The sequence below is a fragment of the Podarcis muralis genome, chromosome 3 (assembly GCF_964188315.1).
Source record: "Podarcis muralis chromosome 3, rPodMur119.hap1.1, whole genome shotgun sequence".
Taxonomy (NCBI): domain Eukaryota; kingdom Metazoa; phylum Chordata; class Lepidosauria; order Squamata; family Lacertidae; genus Podarcis; species Podarcis muralis.
This window is the reverse complement of record NC_135657.1, coordinates 120,749,004-120,761,707: the sequence shown is the minus strand read 5'-3', so window position 1 is coordinate 120,761,707 and position 12,704 is coordinate 120,749,004. Positions and strand designations below refer to the sequence as shown.

General features: G+C 44.8%; 1 protein-coding gene across 2 annotated transcripts in view; it reads left to right on the top strand.

The window, feature by feature from the left end:
* Positions 1 to 12,704, top strand: part of CLIC5 (chloride intracellular channel 5) — a 64,565-nt gene that overhangs the window by 9,863 nt on the left and 41,998 nt on the right. Inside the window, exon 1 of one of the 2 annotated variants that reach the window (XM_028721856.2) lies at positions 1,978 to 2,524. The exons of the other annotated variant lie outside the window; for it this stretch is intronic. Within the exon in view, the coding sequence (XP_028577689.2) occupies positions 2,060 to 2,524 (465 nt within the window). The 5' untranslated portion in view covers positions 1,978 to 2,059. Of the gene's footprint in view, positions 1 to 1,977; positions 2,525 to 12,704 lie in introns of those variants that run through there. 2 annotated transcript variants of the gene reach the window in all.

The window sequence follows — 12,704 nt, the reverse complement described above, 5'->3', positions numbered from 1 at the left end:
ACAACCCTAGAGTCTGGCAAGACTGGCCCGTACGGGCAGGGGTACCTTTACCTTTACTTAAGAATTTTTATTTTAAAAAATTCTCTTACAGAACGCTAAGGGTTGAGCTATGTAGCAATTGCATATGCTTTAATAAGATCTAAATGAAAATAAAGGCAAACTTTATGTTAAGTTATTGAAGAAATGTGATGGCTTAATCTAATATAAGTAGCAAATTTTCCATTTACTGATTCAAAATTACTTTGTCACAATCCTCTTCCTAGTGTATATACAGCAGAGGAACTAGCAGTAGACTCAGCATATACCGGTAGTTAAAATTTCTAGATCTACTCTCTCCTACATGGTCTCTGCGTTAGAGTACACGAATAGGTGTTTTACTTAATACCTATTATTATACTCTAACTAATTTCCTTCCTGTAAAGCTTGAGTGATCACATTCCTAAACAAAGTTATTTCCAAGGAAGTGTCTTCTGATAGTTTCCTCTATCTTCAGTGCATGCTAAAACAAGGAAAAGTGAGTGCCAAATCATATCCATATCAGTTTGAATTTCACAATTTTTTGTGTAAAGCTTTGTATGTACCGGTATATATGTGTGTATGTTTAAATGCATTCTAGAGTCTGCTACATTTTGGTTTATGCTGCAGGCTGTCTTTCAGGTTTCAGTCCTGAGCTGCCTAGAGCTTTTTATGTCAAAATGTGAACTATAAATGTGCTTCAGGAGTGCTACTGAAGTCAGTTGGCAGTCAGTTCAGAGCTTTCAACACCTGCATTGTTTGTGAGATGTCCCCCAAAGTGTTCTACACCAACTGCAGCTTCTGAGCCAGACCTTAAGGCAGCCTTGTAGAGGGAATTGTGCTGCTGATTTCAGCCATGAAATCACCAATAGTAGCCAGACACGGCCTGTTCAGGGACAGCCAAAGCTGGTGAAAGGCACTCAGCTGTGGTTTCCACCTGGACTTGCACCAGCATAGTTTTCTCAAACTCTACCCACAGTCTACAAGGGGGAGTGCAGTATCATGGAGAACAGTCCCCAGTTCTTAGAAAAGGGAGTAACCCACCAAGGCTCTGTCTTTTCAAGATTCAGGTTTAGCTTATTCACCATCACCGAGCCCACCACTATCCAGGCACCAAAAAGCTGCACAGTCTCTCCCAACTCAGGTGTTACAGAGAAAGCTGTGTGTTATCAAAACATCTCAATTGTGATTCTGTCCCCCCCCCCCATCATATGAATGTACCCCAGTCCTAATTGTTTGGGAATGTTTGTAAGAGTCCTTGTGTTTGTCTTACAAACTCAGTTAATGCAAAAAAAATTCCTTCCAGTAGCACCTTAAAGACCAACTAAGTTAGTTCTTGGTATGAGCTTTCGTGTGCATGCACACTTCTTCAGATAAAACTTCTTGCAGTTTTTCTTGCAACACTTGTGGAACACCGTCCCATCAGATGTCAAGGAGATAAAAAGCTATGGGACTTTTAGAAGACATCTGAAGGGAGCCCTGTAATGGGTAGTTTTTAATGTTTGATGTTTTATTATGTACTGGAAGCCGCCCAGAGTGGCTGGGTATAAATAAAACTATTATTATCTGAGACTGGCGTGATACTGGGTCCCTACAATGAGATGACAAGGGAATTCATCCTATATCCAGAACAGAAAACAACCCAGCAAACATTTGCTGCTGTTGCTTTCAGTCTTCAAATGGTAAAAGTGTGTGTGTGTTTTGATAGATAAGAGATCAATCCCAACAAAACCAGGTGAAAATAATTACATTTTATTAGTCCTCCCATTTTTACAAAAACCATGATGTAAAAATAGAACATTAAATTATTTTGAGAATCGTGTGTAGGTACTTTGAACAGTGCAAGGGTTAAAGGGGAGCAAGTCAGGAGAGTGTTGATTTAAAGCTGTCTGTAAATGATTGCTGGTAATCTGTCACGTGTAACAATGCATTCAGAAAGTATACCACAAACATTGCTTACTCTCACTGTTTATCTGTCACGGTTGCCAAGTTAGTTCCAAGTCTCAGAGATCACCGAAGCAGCTGATTTAACTAACTGCCCAGCATGGAAAAAGTGGGAAACACGGAGAATGCTAGGCTGTGTGGAATTCCAAATTCAGAGGAAGCGGAACAAGTTTATGATCAAATCAGTGAAGACCTAGCATGCCTTTCTTTTAAGGCTGTGGCAGACTGCATGGACATGAGAAGTGAAGAGAGCCTGGAAAATAGCTATGTGGATTCTCTGTCATTTCAGTATAGCTGCAATGGGAAAGAAGAACGAAATTCCTTTCAGAGAGAGATTTTTGCTCTGGAAGGTCAGCAACATCAGGATGAGATGCAGCTGCTTAGCCCAGCACAAAGTGACAAAGGGAGCTCCTCTGCAAATAAAGCGTCTTCAACCGATCACATTCTAAAGAAGATCCACAGCATGGCCAGAAATGCTCAAAATACCATCAGATTGCCCGGCAATAATAATTCAGAAGAAAACAACTTTCAGAAAGAGGACCTTCAGCTTTTCCTCATCATTAAGGCAGGTTCTTTTTCCAAGTATATACACAATTATGTGAATGAGACTAAGATTTCCCTAACTGGGGGGGGTGGGGGGGCCGGACACGGTGGGAGGGGAGAATGTCTGTATTAGATTTGCTTGTTTCTTTGCTGTTTTGTCTGATGAAATCTTTTTGTAACTCAAAAGCAAGCTACTCAACAATTGCCCATTGCTAACTGGTTTGGACATTTGATCAACCTCTAAACTACCATAATAATTGTGATCATATTTGAGCTATTGGAGGACTTGTGCTTTGCAGAAGAAAATAACACACTTTAGAGCTCATGCTTTCCTACAGTATAACTTCAAATTAACTAATAACTAATAACTACTACATAATTTGAAGTTATACTGTAGGATGTGCATGGTTTGTCCTTGTGAATTGCTCAGCCCAGCTTGGAGAGGGGTCTCAGGCAGTCTTCTGTCCAGGCAGTTTGCACAGTCAGACCTGATTGGCTTCAGCCGTAGAACTGCACCTGTGTGATTTCAGACTGTCCCTCTGCTCTTTCATGGCTTTTTCCAGGGTCACTTTTCTGACATAATGCTCTCTTGAGAAAAGCTTATACTTTGCTATGTTTGCCTGGTTTCTGGGCAGAAGTGCTTTTGTGCCATTGTGCATGAATTGAGAAGCCATGGGCTGTGCTGGCTTCCTAAGTGATGCCTCTGTTGCAATCATTCATGGTGAGGAAATGGGCAAAACACTTCCCAGATCCCTGATGAAGAGCCTTCTCTCTATCAGAAGACAGAATGCGCAAGGAATCCTGTTCTCCCTCCTTTGAGCACTAGGTAGATTACCACGTAACACTTGCAGGGGCAGGATCCATTGGTGCATATATCACATATAACAGAGTCATACAAACTATAGGAAATTCTTTTCAGTGGATACACTGGGGTAAATGATGCAACCAAACTTCATTCAGGAGAAGGGCTGCTGCTGAGCAGGGCTGGCGCAATACATTTTGGCACCTGAGACAAACGACAAAATGGCTTTGGCTTCCCTCACCAGGGAAGGAGGAGGGAGTAAAGATCTACATTGGGAGCAAGCAGGGAATCTAATAAGCCTTAGCTGACAGCGGAAGTGGGAAGCAAAGCCATTGGGGGGGGGGCTCTCTGAATCGTGCTGGGCAGGTGCAGACCCCAGGAGACCCCAGAGGGCAGCCCCTGCCTTTTCTTGCCTAGTGGTGGAAGGAGACCCACAGCAGCTCCTATTTGCCGAGAGGCTGCTGTGGAGATGGCACTGGGGGCAAGGATGGCAAGGAGGCAGCAGATCTGGGCGCCAAAGAACATTCTGCAGCAGGCAATGCATTCATTGGAGGCCAGCTGTGTTGCCCCTGTGAATCCTGCCGCCTGAGGCAGTTGCCTCACCTTGCCTTATGGGAGGGCCAGCCCTGTCGCCAAGCCTAGCAGAGGGTAAGCAAGCCTTTAGACACCACTCTTCTGCCAGTGCACCTTCTGCTGGGTTGCTAGATCGTGTCACCAAGCTGAACAAAGTTTGGAACAGGGGTCTGTCTGCCCCATCCCATCCATGCCCCCTTTTCAGCATTTATCCTGCCCTCGGCTCAGCCTGCTTTGCTGGAAGGAGGACTTATACTGATGCGTCTCTGGCTGAGGATGAGCCCCTTCTGAGCCCAACCAGAGATGTGCCTCTTCCTAACTCCACACATCCTGCTTGATCTGATTTGGATTGCTCCCTTACTTCTTTACTGAAAGGAAAATGTATACTAACAGAAAAAATAGTTTTAAAGCATGCCTATTGTGTTTACTAATGAGAAAAAGTGTTAGGGGAACCTAAGCTAGGATTGTTCATGAAATGTAAAATAAATAAAGACAACAGCTCCAACCTGTCGCACTGCTGTCCATTTGTGTACTTAATGGGGACAGAGTGATGGAGCCTTAAGGGGTGGTGCTGGTTCCCCAGCAAGGGGAAAACACCACCACCAGTGAGCTCTGTCCAGCATCTGAAAGCCATGCGCCCTGGCCTGGAGAGCTTTGAGGGTCCTGCCTTGTGAATGCTTCCTGGGAGATGCACTGTGCTCATTAGTTAACTGGCATGTTGGCAGCTCCCAGTGCTACTCCGACAGAAAATGCATTTTTATTTTGTAGCCAATAAGAGTGCTCTCGACACTACTGAACAGATATGATAATATTGGCAGAGCACCTAAGAGATAATAATGCAAATGCTAATTCACACCAATCATTACAGAAAATCCCTGAAAGTTCTGTGGGCATCACATGCACATACCTGAGATACACTTTTAAATATTTTATATGTAGTGATTAGCAATGTTTACTTTCAAAGTTATTTTATTTATTTAGCATATTTATATGCTACCAAACATCCACAGATCAGAACGGGAAACAATAAAATTCCATAAAACCAAGCTCTTAAAACACAGAAACATGCAATAGAAACAGCAGTTTAACTATTCTCAAATAATAATGGCACTATTGACCTCACTCAGTAGCTTCATATAATTGTTAAGTAGCATTGGGGACAGAATAGAGCCCTGAAGGATCCATAAATCAACTGCCATGGTGGCGGGGGTCAAACAGAAGTCTCCCAGTGCTACTCTCTAGTACCAGTCTGGTGTACTTCCCTATTAAAACAGGATAGTGAAAAATATATTTTACAAGGAGAAAACTCACTAGGCAAGCAACATTGATGGACCTTGATATACAGATATTTGCATGCGAAGCCTATGCATGTTTACTTGGCAGTAACTTCTGCTCTGTTCATTGGTGCTTGAATCCTACTCCCTGAATGTAGGATTGCAGCCTATGATACCAGTTGTTGAGGGTGGGAAGGATGCCCCTGTGAACATCTCCCCCCACAATATAAGCCTGGCCATTTAATGGCCATTTTTAGCTGACTTGATTTATGGTTCCATAATTTTAACACTGTGTCCCACACACAGGCCTGTCCCATATCACACTAGTTTGCTTTACAAAGACTGTTTCGGGAGAAACCCACAAAGCTAACAAATAGTTTCTGAGTGTTTGTGGCATGTCTGAACTTGCAGAGAATGAACAAAGGTTTCCATGGGGTGTGTTTTATACACAAAATCAAGTGATTCTCAAATCTCTCTATGCTTGCGGATCAGACCTTACATTTTCTCTCACCTGCTCTTTTGCATATCATATTTTATGATGGTATGACCACTTTTAATTGTGAGCCACAAGTTTGTATATTGAGCCAGGGTAGGTGTTATAAAAATAGTAAAAATTGCTTATGGTGGGTTGTTTACATTAAGCTGCATGCATATTAAGAGCATTGTAGCACTGCCGCATTGTTTCTGCCTGGACAAGAGTTTTGCAACAGTCTTCTTCTTTGGCGATCACTTGTACAGTGGTCGAGTAAGATTGTCTTCCATGAACATGGTTTTAACAGTGAGTCCATAAGTGACTGTGAGGGCCAATTCTGAATCCACACGTCCTTCCACAGTGGGGACATAGGTTTCTAGGTGGGAGTTGATCATGGTGAGGGTTTGCCAAACATGCACATTTCTTAGCACATTTCTCCTTTTCATCCTGAGTTTGAGCATCTTCAAAGCCCATGACACCTTTGGTAAAGGCTGTTCTCCAATTGGAGCACTTGCAGGCCAGTGTTTCCCAGTTCTCAGTGTTTATACTACTACTTTTTTTTAAGAATTGCCTTGAGAGAGTCTTTAAACCTCTTTTGTTGACCACCAGTATTACGCTTTTCATTCTTAAGCTGGGAATAGAGTAGTTGCTTTGGAAGATGATAGTCAGGCATCCGAACATTATGACCAGTCCAACGAAGTTGATATTGAAGAATCATTGCTTCGACACTGGTGATCTTTGCTTCTTCCAGTACACTGGCATTAGTTTGCCTGTCTTCCCAAGTGATGTGTAAAAATTTTTGGAGACACCATTGATGGAATCTTTTGAGGAGTTGGAGATTGTGTTTATAAGTGGTCCATGTTTCACAAGCATACAGTAAGGTTGGTAGTACAATAGCTTTGTAAACAAGCATTTTGATTTCCCTCCTCAAACTCTCTGCCCTTCAGTCGGGAAAAGCTGCATTCACAGAACTCTGGCAATGCTGGATTTCGGCATCAATGTTGGCCCTTGTGGAAACGTAACTGCCCAGGTAGGAGAAGTGATCAACACTTTTGAACGTTACACCATTGAGTTGGATTTGTGGTGCTGCAGAGGGGTTGTTTTGTGCTTGTTGGTGCAGCACTTTGGTTTTTTGGATGTTGAGCAATAGGCCAAGCTTTCCTTAAACTGTGAATATATTTATTTAGGATGGTTTGGAGGTCACCCTCTGAGTGTGCACACACTACGTTGTCCAACTACGTTGGAACTTATGGTAACCTTACTCTTTGCTTTCAGCCTGCTCAGATTAAAGAGCTTTCCATCTGTTTGTCTGTTTGATATATGATTTCTACCACAGTGGGAAGTTTCCCTTCGACAGTTGTAGGATCATGGCAATGAGAAAAATAGAGTTTGGGCAATAACACAACCCCATTTAACACCTGAGCCCACTGTGAATGGTTCACTTTGAGAGCCATTGTTATCTGCGGTGGTTGCTGTCATATTATCATGGAGGAGCTGAATGATGTTCACAAATTTATCTGGGCAGCCAGTTTTCAGAAGGACAGTCCACAGGGCATTACGATTTACAGTGTCGAAGTCCTTAGTCAGGTCAGTAAACGCCATATACATAACCAAGGCTTGACTGTGTAATTGCTTACTCGGAAGAAACATTGAAAGTTCTGAGGAACTATGCTCATTCAGCATAAAGTACCGGTACGTATTCTTTAAATGGCTGCTTCATTGTTTTCACTGCCATTTTGAGGTGCTATATCCTTCCTTCTCATAAACGTGAAGCACACTGAGATGGCAGTAAAGCATGCAGCAGTTTGATCAGAAGCAACTAATTCCTCCGATAAGAGCAATTAATTTCACATATTCATTCCTCTGAACATTGCATTGCTGTTGATTCAGCTGGTGTCCATGATAGGTCTAATTACTGACAACTGTAGCAATAAAGCCTTTTCTTTGGCTCCTTTCTCCACTGGCTCTGAAAAACAGTTGAGCAGGGGGCAAAGTTTCTCTCAGGCCTCGAGAGCTGATTGGCTGTGTGCTCGATAAGAATATATTCTAAGAATAGCAAGAGTATAAAAGCTCCAAGCACAGCAAATCAGGGAACATATTCAGGCATTAGGTCTCCTGCGATGACACTCACATGAGAGGAAGCACAAGGCTTCACTTGCTGGCCTTGGTCCGTCACCCCATCCTCGCCTTCCTCGCCCCCTGCTCCACCCCCCACATGGTGTGTGTGTAAAGCTATGCAGAAGGGAGCCTGCTGTGCACGTTGAGGCTTCCTGTGTGATTCTGCGCCCTTGTCAGGGTTCTCCACCATGTGGGGAGTCCCTCTGTCTGCCTACTTCAGAGCATCCACTCCCAAACAGGACCCGGCCGATGGGGCTGTGACAGAGGAGGCCAGCCAGTGAGCCTGGTGCTGCTGTCCACCTCATGTGAGCGCAGTTGTGTGAGCACTGAAAGGTGCTTTTTCAAACATATTGCCAGTTGCATTGTGCTCACTTCATGTCAGGATGCACCCAGGAGTGATGAGCCCACGCTGGAACTGCATCCATCCCATTTTGGGCAGGCCTCAACTGCCTCCATCTTCCAGCTCTGGGGATGCCAGGGGCTGTGGGGATTGGTGGACAGCTGGTCCTTGTGGCAAGCAGTGTGCTGCAGGCAACAGCTCCTCACTGAAGGTGCCCTCAGGCACTGGACTGGCTCTGCCCCTCCAGACTGGACCCTCCTGGACAGGAAAGCTCTCCTGTTCCCGTTGAGTTGTGACTGAGCAACAGGGCCTTCGTGTCGTCCTGCAAGTTCCTCTTCCATCCTGACTGCTGGCTTTCGGTTTCCAACCTCTGGCTGATCTCGGACTGCTGCCCGTGGCTCAGCCTTGACAGTAGAAACCTGTTATTCCTGCCTGAAGCTAAAGGGCTCTGCACTAAGTGGCCTGTGTGAAAGGCCTCTTTCCCGTGTCACACACTTCCTGAGAACAAATGACTGTGCTGACTCCCAGAGAGGAACTTGTAGTGTCCAAACCTTCGACTCACATTTAAGCTCTCTCCTCCATAACCATGACCTCTTATCTTGGCTACAGTTGATGGGACCTTCACCACAATCCTGGGGTCAAACTGCATACTAAGCCAAACCTTGACTTAGCTGCTGCTGCACCTAAAAGGCTCAGTGAGGAGCAGAGTGCCTGCAGTCTCCTCTTCCTTTGGAGCCAGCAGGTTCATGAGTTATTGTTAAGCCATGATTTGGACATGCAAACGCGGCCACAGTCCCTCACAATTGCTACAACAGTCAGAAAAATCATTAAGTGGTCCACCAAGACCCTCAACATGAGGGGTTGGAGTTAGGGAACCATGGTTTCAGATTGCTTTAAAATGATATGTGAAAAAAGGACTAATTAGACTGGCAAAGTTTGTGGAAACTTTAGCACAAAAGTATCAAGGTGCGACATTAAAAATGAATAAGGGCAGCAGATCTCGAAGGAGAGCAAGAGAGTGATACTCCTCACTAGGTCAGCAGTCAGGATATTATTCATTTATGGAAGGTATGCAGCACTGCCAGCACAATGCCAGTCAAACCCCTGAGCTCGTCATGCTCACTGAGCATGCTCAGTCCTTACTGGGCTGTCAGGGGTTCCCCTCCTTCGCAGGACTTTCCCTGCTGCGCTTCTGCAAACACCCCAGTTCTCCAAAGGCTACTGGTCCCTCTTCTTCTGGATGATTGATTCTGTTTTGGCCACCAGAGGATCCATACTTGGTCAATGAGTCCTCTTTTAGTATATAGGACCCTGTACACTGGCTCTTCTCACTCTGTTGGATCTGTGCTGGAAGGAATTGTGAAAGAAGCAGGAGATGACCATTTCTGATCTGCATGGATGTCGATGGTCATGTGATACTTGCGCAGACTGGGATAGGCACAAGCCAGGAATGTAGCAAATGTATGTAAGAGAATGCAATGGACTCAGTGCTTCTGACTCAAAGGCTGCAGTCCAAGATTGTCATGTCCATCAGCCAGATCTCTAGTGCTATGCGGATTAGTGCAGCCGTGTGTCATGGAACTGATTGCCTAGTGGGGTAGCTTCTCTTTGTCAACGGCAGTCAGTCCTACGGGACCGCCTCTCCTGGTGTACCCTGCAGAGGACCTTAAGGTCCACATATAACAACACTCTGGAGGTCCCAAGCCGCAAGGTGGTTAGATTGGCCAGGGCCAAGGTGGCTAGGGCCAGGGCCTTTTCAGCACTGGCCTCGACTTGGTGGAACGCTCTGTCACAAGAGACCAGGGCCCTGCGGGACTTGACATCTTTCCTCAGGGCCTGCAAGACAGAGCTGTTCCGCCTGCCTTTGGTTTGGACTCAGTCTGACCCTTATGTTTCCCTCCCCTTATGGTTTTGATTTATGGGCTACTACTAAAATGAGGCTGCATTTTAAATTGTATTTTAACCCATATTTTAATTAACGTTTTTTCCCTTTTCTTCCTATTACGTTTTATTGTAACTTCATTGGTGTTAGCTGCCCTGAGCCAGGGAGGGCGGGGTATAAATAAACAACTACTTCTTCTTCTTCTTCTTCTTCTTCTTCTTCTTCTTCTTCTTCTTCTTCTTCTTCTATGATAGGACTGGCACTATATGCCTGGCATCCTGCTGGGTTCAGATTTCTTCTGTGCTTTTAATACCAGCCCTTAACATGGGGGGGGGGGGTTCAGAAGAAGACGAACTCAGGTGTGGAAATGTACTTCTGAGCCCAAACCATTTTAAACTAGAGGCTCATCCAGACTTCCTTTTGCACGTACTTTCCAAATAAAACTCTGTATCTCTACCCTTAACATCCAGTTTTCTAAGTGGATCCTTCCTGGCGGGTATTTGGGGGAGCATTCAGTCAAGTGAGCATTCAATCCAAAATAATACATCCCTGCTGCAGGTGAACCACCAGCCCATATTATATGAAAGATTTGCAAAGTTTGTCATCAGGTTTCTTTTCCTTTTCATTCATTCGGGTTTTTTGGCCACTGGTATAAAACAGCAAAATAGTGCCCTCTGGAAGCTGTAACAGGAAACAGCAGGAGTGAAATGAAGACTTGCTGCAGTGCTATTTAAATGCATGTGTATACAGTTAGATTCTAAATACTGTAATCACATTAGTAGGTTTGCCAATACATGAACTACAATCTTGTGGCTTCTATATATCATAGAATCATAGAACCGTAGAGTTGGAAGGGACCCCCAGGATCATCTAGTCCACCCCCCTGCAATGCAGGAATCTCAGCTAAAGCATCCATGAGAGATGGCCCTCCGACCTCTGCTGAACAACCTCCAAGGAAGGAGAGTCCACCACCTCGCGAGGGAGACTGCTCTACTGTCCAACAGCTCTTACTGTCAGAAAGTTCTTCCTGATGTTGAGTTGCAACCTCCTTTCCTGTAACTTGCAGCCATTGCTTTGAGTCCTGCCCTCCAGAGCAGGAGAAAACAAGCCTGCTCCCTCCTCCATGGGACAGCCCTTCAGATACCTAAGACGGCTCTCCTATCTCCTCTCAGTCTCCTCTTTTCCAGACCAAGCAAATCCAGCAAACCCTTCAACCGTTCCTTATAAGGCCTCATATGTACTGAGATTCACATGAGCCGGGGCTCTGTCCACACAGGCAGAGTCTTTTTCTCCTTCATAGTCATAGCTGTCAACGCTCCCCCTTTTTAAAGGGAAATTCCCTTATTCCGAATAGGATTCCTCGCAAGAAAAGGGAAAAGTTGACAGCTATGTTCATAGTAGAGAATGGAGAGCCCTTGCGTATATTAGGAGGTCTGTGTGTGCCCCAAGTTACAAGGAGAAGTGGAAAACTCTCAGTATTTGCTAGGCAGGTTTTGCTGCTAACAAGGCATTTACAGACAAACGAGCTTCTGAGAGGCTTGAGATTTCCCCCCTTTCTTTCCTTTTGTCGAAATTGGGCAGGCTTCATCCCCTCAGAAGGGGTAACTATTTGTGTGAATTGCATCCAAATTCTGCCAAAAAAATCAAAAAGTTATATAGACTTTAGTTTCACTTTAAAAATAATAATTAAAGGTGCCCTGCACCGGAAGACTTGGATAGGTTTAATCCATTCTGAAGGGGCTTCTGTGTGTGTATTTCATGCACTTTGGCCCCAAAGGGAAAAGCCTCCTTTAGCATCTCCATTATGATGAATAGGTAACACTGAGGCTTGTTTTACATAGAGCAGCTTGGAAGCAGAGAGTGGTAAAGAGAGATTTTTTTTTAAATGTGCAGATACAAGGTGAATGGGGGGGGGGGAGGGCTGTGCTCATTTCAGCATATACAGGACTTTAGGTAGTAGTTAGGCAACTGCTGAAAAGCTTTAATAGTTTTCTTTACAGTACAGCAAGCACTAAGTGGAGCTGGCCATTTAATCTGGTTTCCCCATAGTGACCATTGCATGATAACCAGCCCTTGGCCTTGTTTTTAACAACTGGCCAAGGGCTTCTTTTACTGTTCTCTGTGAGCAGATTCTAGAGCTGACCAGGCTCCCTCCAGGGCTGCCTGCTCCCTTGCTGAGCTGCCGCTTGGTGAATGGGCTCCAGGAAGAAAGGGGTCCACATGGCCCTGCCAGGGCCCCCTGCCAACCCTGCCAGGGCCACTCTTTGCTGTGGTTGCCTCTCCAGCTGCTCTCCCCAAGCAAATGAGCAGGGAGAAGAAGCAGTCGCCTCGCCTCCTTTCCCTCTTCCACGGGGCAACGCAGCAGAGATGCTGGTGGGCTCCATGCACCCTTTGTGTAGAACCCCCAAGCTAAAGGTGGTGGTTCTTTTTTTAAAAAAAAAGAATTTTGTTGTGCAGTGATGTGCTTTATGATCGGCCTTGCGCTCACCTTATCAAAAGTCTTTGCTGTGAAGTCGTACTTAGCTCAGGCCTATGAAAGATGATCACACCTTAAAGATGAAGTACAATGACGTTTTCTTGCACAGAATGTGATTATTCCATTTCTTGAGCAGCCTTCCTGTTTTATTAATGTGGTGACATGATCATATTCTGCTGTATACTTCATAAGGGCAAATGCCAAAGCCCTTGCGGAGCTGAGTTTATATTCATTTATATTGTGTAATCTGAAACCTGGATTGGTA